Raw genomic sequence first — 19,086 nt, 5'->3', positions numbered from 1 at the left:
ATTGATGCATACAATACTTCTGCAATGACCTCCGAGCGAATGTGAATAATATTTAAAACATTACCACCAGCCACTTGCTTGGCAATCAGCTTAAGAAGTTATTAGAAAAACCCACTAACACTTGATAAAGAATTCTAGGGGAGCGAATTGTCCGGTTGCGAATTATCCCGGCGCGAATTGTCCGCACACCCAGGTGTTAAAAAATCGATATCTCCGTCACCCGTGAGATACAAAACGTGGGACAGTGTGTCCAAAACGAGCACAAAATATTGTGTTAAGGAATTTTGCGTTCTTGATGTTGGGGGAACAACTTAACCCTTAACGCACCTAAAAAAGGTAACATCCTACACCTACTATCATATGAATTTCTACGATCTCTGATCATTTGACCGAAGATAGGAACGTTTACCGATTGCACAGGAAGCACAGCCAAAGTTGCGTTATATTCTGTGGTCCAAGCGTCACACGTACCGTGGCTAGGTGCCTAGCTTCTGGTTGATGCCTTTAAATAAACCACAATTTATTTAAAAGCATTTCCATTCTAGTAAGGAATGAGTATTAATTTTATTTAACGCAATTATGAGCTCTGCAAGCAAGGTAATTTTTATTATTTTATTTTAATATGTTTCTTTGGACCAATTCAGGTTATGTTTACATTTGTGTGTTTTGGGGTGATAGGTGGGAGAAATTTTTACTGCAGCGGGAGCTGCCTTTAACAAGCTTGGCGACTTAACCATGCAGTTACATCCAAACGCCGAGTCGCCCGCAGGGTAAGTTAACGCGGCCAGTACCTAACGAGAATAAATGCGTTTAATGTAGAAAATGGACAGACGAAGAAATTGAGATGCTTAGAACAGTAGTAAAAACTTTTGCCGATGGTTTAAATCAAATTAGTGAACATATCAAATTACGTACTGTGTAAGTTTCACACTTTCTTCAAAACGTGTAGCTTTACTAATTTTTAAATCATTGTAGATCCCAAATTAGAACCGCTCTAAAGAAAAAGGCATTCGAAGATGCGGGATTACCTGTAAGGCAAATTAGTGCGGTACAGTCGCAACCTTCACAACCTAGTACAAGTATGCAACCGCAACAAACACTGGTCAAACAAGAAGTGACACTTAATATGTTAAACGCTTCTGAATCGGAAGTAGATGTTGAAGGTTTGCATGAGGAAGTGAAACTAGACTTTGATTCTGCAAATGAAGAAGTGACTGCTTAACTTCTTATTTAAACAATCTAGGTGTAGTTATTTAAATTGTGATGAGAATTTAATTACAATAATCTGTACATAGCGATTGGTATAAACTTTATATGAACGTAGATTTTGGTCAACATACAGCTACTGCGTAGTTGTTCATGTTTAATTATTATTGACATTAGAAATGAAATGTAGAGTGAAAGATGATATAGGAATATTCTTTTATTTATTTATTTCTGTGAAACTAAATTGTTGAAAAACTAAGCCCCAGCATGGTATATAATCTTTGGCAGGATGTAAAGTAATTGTAATTTGTACTGTTCTAACAATTGGAACTCGGTTTCGTAAGATTGTTCCCATTTTCTATTTGCTTTTTGTTTAGGGTCAATGTGGGAATCAAAACATTGCATAAGTAAATTGGATTATTAATGCCTAAACCAATTGACTTGGACCATTTCAACTAATAAAATTTCTTATTTCTGATTTAAACCCCGAACCAAGTTTTTCTTCACAATTTTGTTAGGTACTGTATTTTTCACGATTCATGTGGATTTACAGTAGGGTTGCCACTTGGCTGGGATTGTCCCGGACCCTGGGAAAAATAATGAAACGTCGTGAATAAAAATTTACATCTGCCCAGATCCAAATAGTAGCGACACTGCACAAACCAAAAGAAATATCAACAAATCTCGACCGCAGGATTTAGACAATTACGTTAATACGTAAGTTATAGTGAACCAATCACACTGCACCCATCAGTTATTAGCGCATTTTTGAAACAAAGATTCATGGTCGTATGGTTAGATTACTCGTGAGATTGACAAAATTTTAAACCGCTAATAAAATATACTGTATTACCAAAAATGCGCTTTCATCATGCATATGCCGATTTACAACTTATTTGTTTAATATGTTGGTTTTTGTTCTAGAAAAACGTGCTTTTGTTAAATTTGATTGATACCATCATATATTGATGCACATTTTATTTTTTCTGTTGCTTTATTTTGTGCGTTAAAGAAATGTAATGGGATTAATACCTACGTTTGACATTAAAACAAATTAAATATAATAAAACTAGCCACAAAAAACAATATTTTTTTGCCATAATTATAAAAATTAGAAAGATATCCAATAAATTTTTGAATATGGCATATTTTTACTCGGTCATAATTTTGGTTCACGGAGGAATGGTGTCCCGGAATTCAACGCAGTCAATGTGGGAACTAGTCGTGTGCAAAAAAACGATTAATCGAAAACTTAACGATTAATCGACGACCGATAAATTAGTCAATTAAAAGTAGTGCTTTCCAAAAAAACGATTAATCGATTAATAGACAGATTCTTTTTTAAAAAATGGTCGATTAATGGATAATTTATTGAAAAATGTATTGATTGATTGTGATTTTAAAAGATTGGTCGATTAATCGATAATCTACCGATTAATCTTACATCGATTTATCGCAAAAGCGATATCAAGTAAGAGCATTCCGGAGTTGGCATGACACTTATAAAATATATGATCACAATTCACAACCTACTTTAGGCTGGTTGACGTGAATTAGATATACTATTATGCTTAATTACTGTTTCTGTTAAAAACTGATAATTTTGAGGTTGAAAGATATGTACCAAATTTTTGAGGATTATTTGTCTAGTTGATCACCTTTGATTTCAGAAAACTACAGAATACCTATAGTTGTTATTTTTCAAAACATCCTGTTTTTATTTAAATTATCCAAAAATGCATGTTCACGTGTACCAAATTTTGCATTGAGAATATATTTATATCGATAGGATTTATGAAAAAGTATCCACAGTTTTCTCTTTTCTCTCTATAATTATCGCTATATTCGATTCATCAATAACAATCAGAGATTGACAATTTTCGACAGATGTCAATAATAATCTATTAATTATTATCGACAATTAACCATCATAATTATCAAAAGCTATCGATAGTTAACGATTAATCGCTAATTATATCGGACTAAACAGACATCCATAACAATTTGATTTACCTATCGCCCAGCACTAATAGTGGGAACCCTAATTTGCAGTTGTGGTACATTTTAATTAGTTTTAACGTGCATCAGAGAACAACAGAATTGATTAACATACCTAAGTAAAAGTAATTTGGAATTTAGTGAACACTAAGCTGCCATAGCTATATCTAAATGAAATGGTAACTTATTTAGCGTATTTTGCATAAATTGATTAGTATTTCCAGGAAGGTTATACACTGTGTCCAAGATACGGATGTCATAGGGATCTCGGAAACCATACAAAAAAATTAAAAACACTTTCTCATTGCCACTTTTTAAGCTTTATAAGATAGCGTTGAGAGATTTTCAATATGACGTTTCGTTTCGGAAAATCATCATCAAGTTTGTTTTTTATATGTATAGTATGTATTATCTTTGGGCAACATTAAAAAGTCGTCACCCTGTATAATATAAAGTGAATAGTTCGGAACTAGGGACACTGGTAAGCACCACTCACACTCTGGTAGGTTCGTAAGTATTCGCGGTTCTTTTCAGATTTGAAAGTTTTACAATCGTCCCAGTGAAAAATTGTGTACTATTAGATGATAAATACTACTATTGATATATTATTTATTACATACTATTAGCAAGGCCAAAGATAAACAACGTTACGTTTATCACAAAGTGATGAATTGTTGGTAAACTTGTTTTGATTACGTCGATTTCCTTGTCGCTTTTGTTAGTATAATTTTGTGGTGTGTTATTACTCATAACTATTTCTTTTATAGGCCAGCAAATAATGGTGTTTTACAGGGACGTATCTCCCTCTTATAAAAAATTTAAATGGTAACTATACTTCGTTTACATTATCATCATTACTAACTGTGGAAATCATTTAGAATTCATAGAATCGGAAATGGAAAGAAGATTGGAAGATAATTCTCAACTTTGTATTAATGCATCTGTTTCCGATAGTTTTGAACAGGACACTTCTAGTTGTAGCTACATATGTTGCCATCCAAAAGGCAGTGGCCATCGGTTTATAGCGTTATTTTTTATGTGCTGGCTTGGATTTGGTAAGTGAATATTGTATTGAGAGCGAGAAAAGTGGGTGTAGAAGACTCATGTTTCGATTTGAGGTTATCTGTTTCTTTTGTTTCTTTTTTTTGTGATTACCAGGAAGCAGCGTTAATTTTACTATTTTCAGCTTTATCACTTTTAATCTTCGCATCTTATCCATTATATACATTCCCTTGAGATTTATTTTAGTAGTGCGATTTAACCATGTCTCTCCGATACTGTGCAGCATAACTAAATAAACGAAAATGTCTGCAGTCAAGAATTCAATCAACGTATAAATTCTTCATATACCTTTGTGAATTAAAAACACGTCACGGACCGGCAACGTCACGTAAATCTTACGGCCAATTCACTCTTTACGTCAAGAGATTCTTGGGTTGGTTGCGTATGGATTTTTTATTCTGGACCATCTGTCGTTATAATACTCAGACTAAAAGAAGAGTTAGCATGTCAACGAAACGTTTGAAACTTATCTGGACGGTTCGTGACGTAGAAGGTGCATTCCGTTATGTCTATATGTGAATGTTATCATAAGAAATCTATAATACAATATTTTGACGTGAAGTTGCCGGTCCGTGATGTGACATTGACGTTCCGTAAAATGTGAATCGACCTACCTATGTAGACAGCCATACAGATAGTGCTACATTGTGGATAGGATACCCATTACATCAATAACGACTTCTATTGACCAATTACTAAAACAATGTTTCGGTAGTTATTTGATTTTGGGTAAAAATACAGGTGTTGCATTTGAAAAAGAAAACTTGCATTGCATCGATTTCCGGTTACACCAGAAGTGATACCAGAAGTTTGAATATGCGATGAGATAGATCGTAATGTCATATAAAATTATATTTAACAATTTTTTCGTAACTTGCCAAATGAAAGAGATATTGAGGTGCGACCCCATTATATCGAACGCACTGTATACCGCAAAAATTGTCTTGCATAATTATTCATCATTTCAGTACATTCATATAAATAAAATAAAGCAAGGTTGATTATTAGTAATAAAATTGTTTGAATTTTTAAAATCGGTCATCCGGATATGTTATTAGCATACAGGGTGGTGCCTAGCGCAACGCAGCATAGGGATTTCAATAGTAATTTCTTTATAGTCAATTACTAGCTCCCCTAATTATTATAGAGCAAAAGTCTCAATACGTTTTTTTCAGAGAAAACAATACTGCATCTGATTATACTATTAAGGCCACTTTACAGTTCGCAATTTTTATTTCCGGCAAGAAAAATTGCTGCAATTTTTATTGCACGCATGCGCAAATCGAATATTGCGTCGACTTGCTGCAATTTTTATGGTGCAAGAAAAATGTCGTGTTTTGCGCCAAAAGTTCTGTATCTTGCATGCAATTTTAGTAACTTTTGTAGTATATTACGACGTACCAACCTTTCAAAAATTTGATTTTGTGTTACTGCAATCAGCTGATCGTAAATAAACTAGTGACACGTGTTGTAGCAGTTGGATCGGCGTGGTGTTCTGTGAGTTGGATTTTGGATTTACTGTGAAGAGTGAAAGTTAGAATGAGCGGAAGTTCTTGTTCAAAGTACGTATAAATTCATTGTATGGTATGCTAGAAGTTAATGCATGGGTTGGTACTTACGCTTGCAATGATTGTTGCATCACAAAAATTGCCAACTGTAATACTCATAATTTTCCGTTTTTCAAAACCGTAGAAATCGACTAAATGTAGATGTAGATAACTATGTTATATCCAAATACCAACAATAATAAAACTGTTTAAAAAAAATGTGCCACTACCTCTCCTTCTAAAATACAAACGTAAACTGCTTATAATAGTAGGAAAGCTGCGGTAGACATTTTTGGGTAGGTATTTGAGGCACGCTGAAAACTTGTCCTACACTTCTCCAATAATACCCAAACACAGAAATGCAGACCTGGCTGAGGAGTAGTGGGACCAACACTTTGCCAGGCGCCTTATATATTTCAACACCCAATGCTGCAATAATTATTATAAAAAAATTACACTAGAACAATGTACAACTTTACAAATTTGTATTCCTACCACTGTTATAAGGAGGCGATGTATTGAAACATTTCTTGACATGTAATGAAGAGGGAGCTTCAGTTTTGATCTTATAGCTAGTGATTTTTTCATCATATGAATATCTACAATTTCTCAGAACATGCTACTAATGATCAAATTATTAATTTTAGGTTCATATTTCTGTTTCGACACACCATCATCCTTGATCAACACGTTTAAAGAAGATCTTCATCTTACAAACACAGAATTTTCGTTACTGTATTCGTTATACTCATGGCCTACTGTGGTGCTATGCGTTGTAGGAGGAATATTAGTGGACAGGTTAGTAAGAATGGATGAAACGCGTGGTATTCACATTTTTCGTTTTAGTGTGTTTGGCATCCGCCTAGGTGCAAATATTTATATGCTGATCACACTCGTTGGGCAGGTGTGTTTTGCGAGTGGCGCATTGTTTAATGTGTTTTGGTTGATGGTTTTGGGAAGATTTATATTTGGGTACGGACTTTTATGTGTTATTTAAAATTTATTGTCATCTTTAGGATGGGAGCCGAACCCTTGGCGGTTGCCCAAAATAACTACGCCGTGCTATGGTTCAAAGGGAAGGAACTTAATATGGTGTTCGGTGTGCAGCTAAGTTTTGCAAGACTCGGAAGCGCTGCTAACTTTTGGGTAATGGAACCGGTTTACGATTGGATGAAAGAGTATTATACGGGTTATAAATGTCTAGGGATTGTCCTATTTATTGGTACAGTTTTGTTGTGTTTTAACACATGAATGAAGTTTTTTATTTGTAGCTACAACAACATGCCTCTTGTCTATGATCTGCTCAATAATTTTGGGCTGCATCGATAAGAGAGCTGAACGTATCTTAAGAAGAAATGAAAATACACCCAAAGAAGTGATTAGATTCAAAAATGTTAAAGAGTTTAGTTTACACTTTTGGCTAATCTCGATTATTTGCGTTTCATATTATATAGCAATTTTTGTATTTATTTCATTCGGGAAGTAAGTATATTTACTTGCAGAATCAATTAAGCATATTTCTATGATTCTAGGGAATTTTTTATGAAACGATTCGGTCTGAGCTCGGATGCCGCGAATAAAGTGAACAGTATGATATATCTAATATCATCGGTTGGATCGCCAGTTTTGGGCTTTGCTGTCGATAAAATTGGCAAAAATTTATTTTGGATCATTTTGTCGATAATTGCAACTATTTGTGGACATTACGTATTGGCATTCGCAACATGGAATCCTTATATCGGCATGGTTAGTGCTTTAAATTTGGTATTTTACACTTCATCCAACCGGTACTTTATTGTTCTAGGTTGTTATGGGAGTTGCTTATTCTCTCCTAGCTAGTAGTTTGTGGCCATTAGTGTCTTTAATTATTCCTGAACATCAACTAGGAACTGCTTATGGAATGTAAGTAGGAATTTTTTCATTTTTCAAATAGTGAATTCTATATAAATAAAGTTGTAATGTATCTATAGGTAAGTATAAATAATGTTTCCCTATAATTAATAATTCCTAATTTAAAACAATCTCTAATTTGGCCCCTATTTTATGCACGTTATGCTTTTTTTAAATTTAGACTAACTTCACACCAAACTGTTATTTGTTTCCAATTTTATGCAAGCGTTCATGCTTCTTTAGTGCTCATTTAACGTTAACTCTCTCAGAACAACTACTTTTCTTTTTGATAGACTCCCATTTTTGGGCGCACAACTTCTTCTGCCAATAAAGACTAATTTAACTCGTGCAGTGAAATCCCACTGAATCAGCAATCTTGATAACATCATTCCGTGGTTCTAGCTTATCTCGTCATCTCCCATGACTTCTTGACGCCAGAAGCTTTCACAGGCATTTAAACAGACCACTCGTCCCCATGCAAAATCAATAAAATTTAAGTAAAACTTGAATCAAATGACATCCTTTAACCAGCTCCCGTCACAATGTTCCTCCTTATTGGTTATATTATACAGGATGAGTTTTTTTTTCGTTTTAAGCATTAGGATCTCGGAAATCGTCAGACATAGAGATTCGGTTAAATGAGGAAAGAGTTGTCATCCACAGTTTCGTGCTCGTAATTTCTTTTCGTTGTCGTTATATTTGTGGCCCTAAAGTTTTAATTAAGTTAAATATTATAATAGACTGAGTAATTAATAGAACAAAAATGTTTCCCGTAAACTCTGTTTTTACTACTCTTAATAATACAAACAGTTCTGTATCATGTTTATTTGTCAAAGTAAGTAGAATGAACCTTTAATAATTGTAAACAGAAAAAAATGCACTTTTTAAAAATGTTGCAGCCAACTATGGTTACCATTTAAAAAAAGTTTGAGTTATAACTCGAAAATTATAAAAGAAGAATGAAAATAATAAATGTACCTTGTTAAGCAGAAAAAAATCTACGATTTTTGTTCTTTGCATATTTCTGTGTTTCTAATACGAACGATTCTACACATTTAAAAGAAAAATCACTAAATCTGTTTTTCGCTCATATCCGGTAAACTGTGGATTTTTTCAAAAAACAAAAGCATATCTTAAATATGCTCTTCGACAACTCTTTCCTCATCTAACCGAATCTGTATGTCTTATGGTTTTTTGAGATCCCAATGCTTAAAATGAAAAAAAACTCACCCTGTATCGTCGGATGGTTTGGTTTGTTTTTGTTTGTTTGTTAAAAAAAATTACAACTCCCCAATTTACATGACAATTTGGATTTAGGTTCTATTTACCCTCTACTTCCAATATGAACCTGTCTTTGGTTGCTCACTATGTTCTAGGAAAGGAAACTACCCCTGTAGTGCCAAGACCTGTGCGTGATTTGCCATTCATTTATAATGGAGAGTTATTAATACATGGCAAACCACGCAGATCTTGGCAAGTCTACTACTTTCTGTCCCACCACTTTGTGGCGTGCTGCAAACTCTACCTGAAATGTTCCCGTTTTAATGGCGGACCCTGTATAAAACCTTTCATAAAATTAATTGTATTTACAAATTTGAGAAACGCATGCAATTAATTTACTACTGCAACCTATTAATGTAAAATTATATTTTAACTAATTTATTTAAACCTGTAGCTGTCAATCAATCCAAAATTTGGGTCTTGCTCTTGGCGCAATCTTTGCTGGTAAAATCGTCGACGATTATGGTCACATATGGCTTGAAGTTTTCTTCATCTGCAGTCTGTTTAGTAAGTAAAATAAACCTCGTCTATTTGCAATGGAATAACAATCATTTTCCAGTTTCACTTGTGGCTAGCATAATTATGCTATTCTTTGACACAGCAGCAAATGGTCCATTAAATATGACACCTGCTCAACGTGATCGGCACCAAAAGAGTGTTTTGTACGATATTATTTCTGCTATTTTGATATTAATAACGGTAACTTTTGCAGAGCTGCGCAAGCGTTAGAACGTGAAAAATTGATATCGGCAGGTGTTGCCAGCTCCACTAGTTCCTCTCAGGATTTATTAAACTCAAACTCCGATTTTCACATTAGGAATAGATATTTATCACGAATTGGTGCACCGGTAAGTAATACTTTCAGTTTTATATGTACTTACTATTTCACAATTTTAGCTACCAGCAAATTATGATATTACTATGAAAGGACTTGCGTATCGTGCTCTTCGATAGCACTTATATATATTACGATAGGCAAATGTAAATACAATTTAGAGAAGATTGATATTTTTGTAAATACCTCACTTCGTAGGTAGACAAATTTTGATTTGTATTGTGATAATACCATAAGAATATAAATTAATTTACTGCATTCCTATCTTAGATCTAATGTGCATATCAGTAATTACATTTTGAAAGATATTGGTGCTCAAAACTACCGATTAATCCATGTATGAAAGCCAAAAATTTTTTTTATTCTTAGAACTAGACCTATAGGTTGCATGTGCGTTCTACTGTTTTAATTATTTATACCTTTTAAACATCACTCGAATAATAAATGATTTAATTGTTACTTTTATCTATAAAAACGCTACTGCGGTCTGTGATTATGGTTGAGAGGGGTTTCTTGGTATTACAATTGACTAGTCACAGTCTGTGCTAAAGTCACAGTCGTTTTTTTGGTGGAGCGGCCACTCCAGGCCTCGCGCCTGGTGAAAATAATTTACAGATGTAGGTACCTAAAATATAGTCTGATTACCTGGGCAATAGGTTCAATTATTGATTAATTACCAAACTTTACGAACCAATAGTCGCGAAGCAAAGAATGCAAAACATCGTTTGATAGCGGAGGCGGGGTGACGGAGCCCGAGCCTCGCGCCCCCCATTGAGTGGACCATGCTTACATACATGATATCTCTACCCTTTCGCCCCGTGATAGTCACTCAAAGTACTTAAAATGACGACTTCTTTTATAACAACTTTTAGCCCTTACCCAAGGGATATTAACTGCCCCCCCCCCCCCCCCCGGTAATTGTTGAAAGAAAGGCACCGCAAAAATATTTCGCATTTGCGGCTCTGGGTAAAGTCAATAGTCTACACAAATTTGAAAATTTTATTCTCCCCTAGTACCTACTATCATAGAGTAAATAATTTACTCTATGCTACTGTGGATACTGGTATATAAACGAACACGAATTTGCAAGCAAGGGGCGCGAATGATTCACTAATCTTGCAATTTGTGCGCTTTTCTAACCCATAGCATTAGGCAACTCGCGCACGAGGACAAGAAGCGTAAGAATAAGAATCCCATTTTCAGATAAAAATACACAAAACAATAGAAGGATCAAAAACAAACTAATTTCCACTTTGGCATTCGGTAAAAATGATCAATGAAATAGTAAAGTGGAAAGAGAACGAAAAATTAAAAAAAAGAGACAACGGCACGCGGTGTTCCCAAGCGGTCACCCCCCATCCAAGTACTGACCGCGCCCGACGTTGCTTAACTTCGGTGATCGGACGAGAACCGGTGTTTTCAACGTGGTATGGCCGTTGTCGAGACATTTAGTATTCCAAGGGAAACACTTGCAGGTTAAGCTTGTTTCACAATTGACGCAAACGTAAACGCCAACGGAAACGCAAACGGTAACGTGAACATGAACAAATTCGCAGTCTCACAATTAACGTTACGCTCCTGGAGTGTTAAGTTTTGTCACGGAATATTTTGTTTATTAAAATGTGTTCTGTGGTAGTCACAGACTATTCTATTCAATTCAACAAACGGATAATCATGCAATACTTCGTACAAAAATAGTTAAGTTTGGTCTTTAAAGGTTATGTGGCTGGATCGCAAGCGCGCGCATGTTTAAAACGCCAACGGGAACGGGAAAGATAAAAGTTGACCAACTGTCGCGTTTGTTTCACGTTTTCAACTTTTCACGTTCCCGTTGCGTTATATGTGAATGGAAATAGTAAATATTCATGTTTTAATTAAATGCTCATGTTCGCGTTAGCGTTCACGTTGGCGTCAATTGTGAGACAGGCTTTATCGTTCTTAAAAAAAAGCGTAATTTTGCACGCAAGGGATGTGAATGAGTCACGAATCCTACAATTGTGCGCTTTTCTAACCGATAGCATTGTTTAAATAAAGTATTTAAACAATTAATTCCCATAGTTAGGTAACTTGCGCACGAGGAGAAGAAGCGTAAGAATCCCATTTTCAGATAAAAATGCACAAAACAATAGAAGTATCAAAAACAAACTAATTTCCACTTTGGCATTCGGTAAAAATGATCTCTGAAATAGTAAAGGGGAAAGAGAACGAAAAATTAAAAAAAAAGAGACAACGGCACGCGGTGTTCCCAAGCGGTCACCCATCCAAGTACTGACCGCGCCCGACGTTGCTTAACTTCGGTGATCGGACGAGAACCGGTGTTTTCAACGTGGTATGGCCGTTGTCGAGACATTTAGTATTCCAAGGGAAACACTTGCAGGTATCGTTCTTAAAAAAAAAGCGTAAATTTGCACGCAAGGGATGTGAATGAGTCACGAATCTTACAATTGTGCGCTTTTCTAACCGATAGCATTGTTTAAATAAATTACATATATTTAAACAATTCCCATAGTTAGGTAACTTGCGCACGAGGACAAGAAGCGTAAGAATCCCATTTTCAGATAAAAATGCACAAAACAATAGAAGTATCAAAAACAAACTAATTTCCACTTTGGCATTCGGTAAAAATGATCTCTGAAATAGTAAAGGGGAAAGAGAACGAAAAATTAAAAAAAAAGAGACAACGGCACGCGGTGTTCCCAAGCGGTCACCCATCCAAGTACTGACCGCGCCCGACGTTGCTTAACTTCGGTGATCGGACGAGAACCGGTGTTTTCAACGTGGTATGGCCGTTGTCGAGACATTTAGTATTCCAAGGGAAACACTTGCAGGTTATCGTTCTTAAAAAAAAGCGTAATTTTGCACGCAAGGGATGTGAATGAGTCACGAATCCTACAATTGTGCGCTTTTCTAACCGATAGCATTGGTTAAATAAAGTATTTAAACAATTCGCATAGTTAGGTAACTTGCGCACGAGGACAAGAAGCGTAAGAATCCCATTTTCAGATAAAAATGCACAAAACAATAGAAGTATCAAAAACAAATTTCCACTTTGGCATCCGGTAAAAATGATCTCTGAAATAGTAAAGAGGAAAGAGAACGTACTCTTTGCTATAAGGTTATTAATTTCATGTCACAGAATGCATTGGACTCTGTGCTTAAAGTCAAAATATTTTTAAGGGAGAACATTACGTTTTCCATTAATATATAAAGTCATGTTGGATATTATTGCTTGGATCAAACACCATCGCGATCGTTGTATGAGATACGTCATTATTATAATTTGCTGTTTTATTTACTTATAGTTATAATAATTTTGTTAGAAACTGAGCTGACCACGTTCTTTGTTTTGTGTTATAATTGTAAGTTGGGTGGCAGGGAAGACCAGTTCTGCAGGCGTTTGCTTACCTGCACAACTGATTGCTGAGCCTTTTTGCTAGTGTTATTGTTATTTATTTTACGTAAAATATGTAATTTCATTGTGTACCTACACTGCAGAATAAATCTATTATTATTATTATTATAAATCATGGTACAATAAGCTATGCTATAATCAATGGTGAAGTACAGTTTGAGGTGAGCGATGAGCCTTTACTTGTCTAACATCCTGTATATAAATCAATGTTCAACACGCAACGTGATATATTTTACAGGTTATGTTAAATTGTCTGCAATTTCTGTTCATTTTTCGTTGTCGTGCCAAATGTGCTTACCTGCATGAGATTTGTTTCACAAACATGGCAAGCCACTCGTTAAATCACCGACCATCAGCGGCATTAAATGAGGAAGATAAATTAAATTTTCGTGGCGGCAATCCAGGCGCCGTGCAGTTTGGAAATTTTATAAACTACTATAAGTTTCATCCTCCCAGTGAAAGAATTCAAATTCTTCCTAAAGATATTTGGGATAGGTCCCAACCTTTTGTGATGCTCGACATTGGATGCAATGCTGGGGTATATCGTTGGTTCTCTAAGTAACTCCACTTACATGTTGTGTAATTGCAGGATCTAACTGTGGCTTTATACGACTTCATAGTAAATAATGTGAATAAATCGTGTCATATACTAGCAGTAGATATAGATCCCATCTTAATAGAACGTGCTAAAGAGAACACTGATAATCCTCACATTGTATACGAGTGCCTTGATTTTATGAATATTAAGGAGAAAGATCTATTGATATCTAATTTTTTAGATAAATACAGTGTAAAGAAATTTAGTGCCTGTTTTTGCTTTTCCATCACCATGTGGATTCATTTAAATTACGGGGATGTAGGTTTACAAACATTTCTAAAAGAGATTTGCAAAGACAGTGCAATGGTTGTGGTGGAACCTCAACCTTGGAAATGTTACAAATCGGCTGTTAAGAGGATGAAATTGGCAAATAGCGAATTTGCGCACTACAAGCATTTGAAAGACAGAAGTAATATTGAGTGCAAAATTGACCAGGTTTTATTAGAGGTAGAGGGAGTGGCAAAAGTTACAGAAACCATTAACACTTCATGGGGTAGAAAAATATCAATTTTTAGAACTACCTAACTGATATATTTGGAGGTTCATCTAGTTAGGTACTGATGGTGTGGACACGGCACAGTTTCCTAAAATGTAAAGGCTAATACAGAAACATTATGAATTGTAACCGGATTGATACCTCACCTCATTACTGGATCTTTTTAATTTAAATTGAGAAAGGTATTGTATATAAAAAAATTATAAATAAATTAATGTATTTCTAAACATTTGAGTATGAATATAATTAAGACAAAAAAGGACACACCAGGACAGGATGTACCTATATTGATGAATAGGATGCGCATGATATTGTTTGATTTATTTCTTTGGCCATTTCAAATTGTATGCAGGTATAGAGGAATTGTATTTCCTCTATGATGCAGGCAAGTATGTCTACAACCACCAGAAATGGGCAAGTTATTTTGGAAAAATTCTTGTTTTTGACCCCCTCTTCTAAAAATCCGCGCGGTTGCCAGCTATCAAAAATATGTGCATCGTAGGTTTTTTTTAAATGTGGTGCTGTGAAGTTAGGACCTTATAATACCTCATTTATGGATTGCGACTATTTCAGGTAATCGAACGTAACTTAACCAGTTATAATTTATTTAGAACTTAATCCTTTGAAGGTGCAAATAACCCTTATTGTTTTTTCAACTGAGGTTCAGCACTAGGTCAACATCGCAATTCGAATTGTTTAGTACTGTACAGTGTACAACTATTGTGAATGTGGATGTACCCAGAACCGCAAGTAAAAAATTAAATTTTTTTTATTTTGGACTGTTTTTAAGATTTCGATTTTTAAGGCTGAATATGAGGATTTTTTTATAAACCTATCTATTGTGGGTGCAATAGGAACTGATAAAAAATGATTTTTTCTCCAACCACCTGAATAAGACGCTATTTTGTGACAGTGTTCGGTACGTAAAATTGACGTTTTGCGGATTAATCGCTTTCACCATGGCAACTGTACAAAAGTAGATACTTTTGGTCCTAGTACCAAAAAGAAATTGACCTTGAAAGTTGGCCAATTAAAAAATTACAATCACGGAGATATGTCACATTGACATCGTTTTACATTGCAGGTTATAAGATATTTCTATACATACAAATCAAATCTTTTTGCATATTCAATGCAAATAATGATGTCACCTATACGTATGTACATGTATTGAAAATGATTTACGCTCGCTATTTTTATTTAAACCATGTGTAACGTAATTTACATATTCGATGAACGTAATTTTAATACGCCGTCGCGCGTAACGCCATCTACTTCAGACCCATTGCACTATTTATCTGTCATTTTGAATTCAAAATTTGAAAAAGTTAATTGCAATTAATTTTAATTAAAAAACTGTACGGTAAGTTTTTTATTTCAATACAAAATATAACAATATTAATTGTGTATACAATAAAATGACTGAAACTGATAGCGACATGGATTGCACTCCGCCAGAGATTATAGAAACGGCAGAACATGCTACCTCAAGATTTGCTCCCTACAAAGTCGCGAGAGGTGAGAAGTAAGAAGTCAGAACGAATAGGTTATAAGTTAACCTAAAAACTAGAGTGGCATGACACGTGAGGACAAGAAAGCAGAAGTTCTTATACTAGTAGTGAAACTGTGACTGAATCTAAATTCGAATACAATTTGAAGTAAAGGGGTTTGGAGAAAAAATGTTATGTTTTATTCGTACAAAAAATGCGTTTTCGGGACTCGGAAGGTTGCTGGACTCCGCTAACGCGTCGTCCAGCAACTATCTTCCTCGTCCCGAAAACTGACATTTTTTGTACTAATGAAACAAATAACTATTTTTTAGAAATGAGGAACCGTGTGAAGTTGTGTTGCTTCACAGAAACAGGTTTTTGATTCAATTCCATTATGGGAATATTTTTGAGTTTGATCATTGAATAACGAACGGTTTACAGCGCTGGTTGCGATTTAAATAAAGCATAGGTGTCAGATTCGTTGCCTGTCTTCTAGGCGCTATTATTGTTAGAATGTCGCAAGTGCAAGACAGTATGTGCTATACTAACTAGGTAATCAAAAATATAAGCTATTAAGTAAAAATAAAAAAAATATTATTCACATTGTGCATTTATTGCATTCTTCTTGCACATTGATATTGGACCGACTTCGATGGGTTACTCTTACAACGAAGCTTAATATTTTTCTGATTAAACGTGCAAATTTCCTCGATTACTGCGGTTACTGTCTCAATAAATTATACAGCAGCATATCAAACTGAGGGATATTTGGAAACCAATAACATTATTGCCAAAAATTACTTCTTTTTCTGAATTTAATCGACCAAATAACAATTCACCGGCTCATTATGAGATCATTTAAGTTAAGTTGCATTTCCAGCTGCATAATATAATAAATACAGTTACCTTATAGGAATTCGGTTAATCCCAGCACTTTGGCTGATATGTATTGACAATACTTGCGTCAAATGTATGTATTTCATTTTCTGCAAAATAATTTATTATTATTATATATTAATGGTGGATTAACAGAAAAAATAGACAGGAAAAAACTCCATGGTATGAATTGTTCATTCAGTCGTAAGTCAAAATTAATTTTTATAAATACAAGCGGAAAATGGGTTGCAATTAAAATTCAAAATTTCCCGATCATCTCGCAAGTCTCCTGGAAACTTACCTTGCAAATCTTAGTAAAAATCCCCTAGGGAAGTACAATGGGAACCTTAAAACATGGTGTAAGAAATTATTTTAGAAAGTATTAAGAGGGTCCTGCCTTGGTGTTCGATCCTGTGAAATTTTCCGGTTTCAAATTTAAGCGGGATCCTGTTAGATTTTGGAGAGAGTAGCCATTCCGATTGACATTTTTAAACGTTATCAGGTTGATTTTGTTTCGGTGTCATTGTTGTGCGAAGCTAGCGTAAAACCTGGGGGTATACACTATAATGATGAATTTTTATTTTAAAACATAATCTCCGGCTAATTATAACACAGGTACATATAAATCTTATGCAGATGAAGCGCTTAAACCGAAATTGGTTAGTCAATTATTGGGTTATAAGGTAGTGGAATATGAAATTTATTGATGATTACCTTCTTGGTAGACGACTAACGGGGAGAGGGCTCTTTATACATAAACATTATTTTAAAAGCCGTCCGAAGAAAAATTCTCTGCAATTCTCTGTTAAACTTAAGTTTAACATAACATTTTTTAACATTATTATTGTCGCAGTCATTTTTTAACATCTTTATTGTACAATGAACCATTCAGCTTGCCCAAATTAATAAGAAATTCAAAATTTATTGGGTTCGTAAACATGTGCCAAAATTCTTTACAAAAGCCTTCAATCTAAGATGAAATCCTAACTTTCCCTAATATCTGCAAGGAAACAAATCTAATGTTCATCAAACGCCACATACGGAAATTGGAAAAAATGTCACCTACTTCTTGAACAGTTTTATGATTCGCACGTTATGCGGTAGCAATCCTCCACGAAACTATCTGCCACGTATCTAGTGGGTCTCAAAAACTTACACAAAGTGATATAGGTAAACTAAAATTATGCCTGCTACCGCAGTTGTATTTTTCGTCTATTTTGCTGTAGTGTACACCAAGCCGTATGAAATTTAATGATCTAGCTAGATTCTAGAATATTCGATATTGGATCAATTGAAGTAGATTGTAGCAGCATCTTTATGTTCAGGTTTTCGGTAGACTCCTATCGGAAATTGATCCATATTTACGTTATTATTAAAACATTCCGCGTTGAATCTGTTTGCTTAAAGTTTCATGTTTAACTAATCAAACAAATGGCACTTAGTACACAATATTGTTTAGTAATTGGCGTTAGCAAACAAAACGACTGTCTGAGTGTCTGAGATCTCAGCACTACACTGTGTCCATGCAAATTTTATCCAAATGATCAGATATCTCTAATAATACTTAAGTTTTTATTACACTTTGTGTGAGGACAATCCACTCGCACTGTTGCGATTACTATACAGCTTGTTTCCATGAGGCTATTTCGATTTTCGATATACCTACCTGCCTATTTTTATATAATCCATAATAAATTCTATTTTTAAAATGTGAGGCTATTATTTTTCATTAAAAATAATTTTAGGAGAAATAAACGAAATTTAATGCTTTGCGTGGTGATGAAATTTATTCTCGATTTTTTTAAAATTAGAAATTCAAGGTTGAGGACAACTGATGTCGATTGGTTATTCATTTTTGTCAATATCGGTACCCAAATACATTTTTCGGTGCATCAAGTTGCCTACTTACTTTATTGTATCTCTCCAGTCCCAGGTACAACTTCATCAAGTGCGTACTTCCGGTGGCACTTAACGAAATGCAAATACGGTATAATTCTTATTAAGACCAGATTTTAATTAACTCTTTTAGTATTAATTATGTAGCTGCTTTATAAACCGGTACTGTTAGTAATGGTCGAGTGAGTTTTGGTAATATCTTCTCGTCTCGCAACTGGCTTTGATTGGGGGTCATAGAGGGTAAAAAAGGTCCAATATATCACAACAGCCTGTCAAGTGCTACTGTTCGTAATTGTGGGTTACGTCCCGTCAGTTATTAAACTTCTATTCAAATTAAACATCGGCAAACGATTATTTTTGGTCCGTTGTTAATGCGTCACATTATAGTGATTTTTAATATTCGAATTGCCTTAAAATTCAAAAGGCAAGTATATTACACTACAGCTGGGTAGAGGTTGTGCACTTTATAAATACGCTTAAATTAAACAGTAGGAGGCAA

At 34.7% G+C, this 19,086-nt stretch overlaps 3 protein-coding genes, 1 long non-coding RNA gene and 3 other non-coding genes across 8 annotated transcripts; 3 read left to right on the top strand and 4 right to left on the bottom strand.

Moving 5' to 3' along the window:
• The first annotated feature begins 452 nt into the window (after window positions 1-452).
• On the top strand, window positions 453-1,690 carry LOC116171086 (chromatin complexes subunit BAP18). The gene is made up of 4 exons (XM_031487754.1): window positions 453-597; window positions 679-770; window positions 820-918; window positions 976-1,690. The coding sequence occupies exons 1-4, from the start codon at window positions 580-582 to the stop codon at window positions 1,220-1,222; spliced, it is 456 nt and encodes a 151-aa protein (XP_031343614.1). The 5' UTR covers window positions 453-579; the 3' UTR covers window positions 1,223-1,690.
• Window positions 604-4,833, bottom strand: LOC116171092. Its single transcript, XR_004145370.1, has 3 exons — window positions 4,555-4,833; window positions 4,360-4,494; window positions 604-791 (listed from the first exon to the last, which is right to left on the bottom strand). It is a non-coding gene; the product is annotated as an uncharacterized LOC116171092 (long non-coding RNA).
• Window positions 3,745-10,278, top strand: LOC116171074 (major facilitator superfamily domain-containing protein 1-like). 2 transcript variants are annotated; one of them, XM_031487739.1, is made up of 13 exons: window positions 3,745-3,921; window positions 3,972-4,029; window positions 4,083-4,259; window positions 6,461-6,611; window positions 6,660-6,785; window positions 6,830-7,035; window positions 7,085-7,295; window positions 7,346-7,559; window positions 7,618-7,715; window positions 9,379-9,491; window positions 9,544-9,646; window positions 9,697-9,832; window positions 9,882-10,278. In XM_031487739.1, the coding sequence occupies exons 3-13, from the start codon at window positions 4,100-4,102 to the stop codon at window positions 9,936-9,938; spliced, it is 1,575 nt and encodes a 524-aa protein (XP_031343599.1). In that variant the 5' UTR covers window positions 3,745-3,921; window positions 3,972-4,029; window positions 4,083-4,099; the 3' UTR covers window positions 9,939-10,278. The 2 variants fall into 2 exon arrangements, with proteins under 2 accessions (XP_031343599.1, XP_031343598.1); XM_031487738.1 differs by having other exon boundaries at window positions 3,745-4,029.
• Window positions 10,279-11,138: 860 nt separating this feature from the next.
• On the bottom strand, window positions 11,139-11,260 carry LOC116172881. The gene has a single exon (XR_004145799.1). It is a non-coding gene; the product is annotated as a 5S ribosomal RNA (ribosomal RNA).
• A 783-nt stretch (window positions 11,261-12,043) lies between these two features.
• LOC116172879 lies at window positions 12,044-12,162 on the bottom strand. The gene has a single exon (XR_004145798.1). It is a non-coding gene; the product is annotated as a 5S ribosomal RNA (ribosomal RNA).
• Window positions 12,163-12,494: 332 nt separating this feature from the next.
• On the bottom strand, window positions 12,495-12,613 carry LOC116172878. Its single transcript, XR_004145797.1, has one exon. It is a non-coding gene; the product is annotated as a 5S ribosomal RNA (ribosomal RNA).
• An 838-nt stretch (window positions 12,614-13,451) lies between these two features.
• On the top strand, window positions 13,452-14,566 carry LOC116171083 (probable RNA methyltransferase CG11342). The gene is made up of 2 exons (XM_031487751.1): window positions 13,452-13,769; window positions 13,821-14,566. Exons 1-2 carry the CDS (start codon window positions 13,473-13,475, stop codon window positions 14,352-14,354), a joined length of 831 nt encoding a protein of 276 aa, XP_031343611.1. The 5' UTR covers window positions 13,452-13,472; the 3' UTR covers window positions 14,355-14,566.
• The last annotated feature ends 4,520 nt before the right edge of the window (window positions 14,567-19,086 follow it).

Source organism: Photinus pyralis, unplaced genomic scaffold (assembly GCF_008802855.1).
Source record: "Photinus pyralis isolate 1611_PpyrPB1 unplaced genomic scaffold, Ppyr1.3 Ppyr1.4_LG5, whole genome shotgun sequence".
Lineage (NCBI taxonomy): Eukaryota > Metazoa > Arthropoda > Insecta > Coleoptera > Lampyridae > Photinus > Photinus pyralis.
Note: the sequence above shows the minus strand (reverse complement) of the source record. Positions and strands in the feature narration are given on the sequence as shown.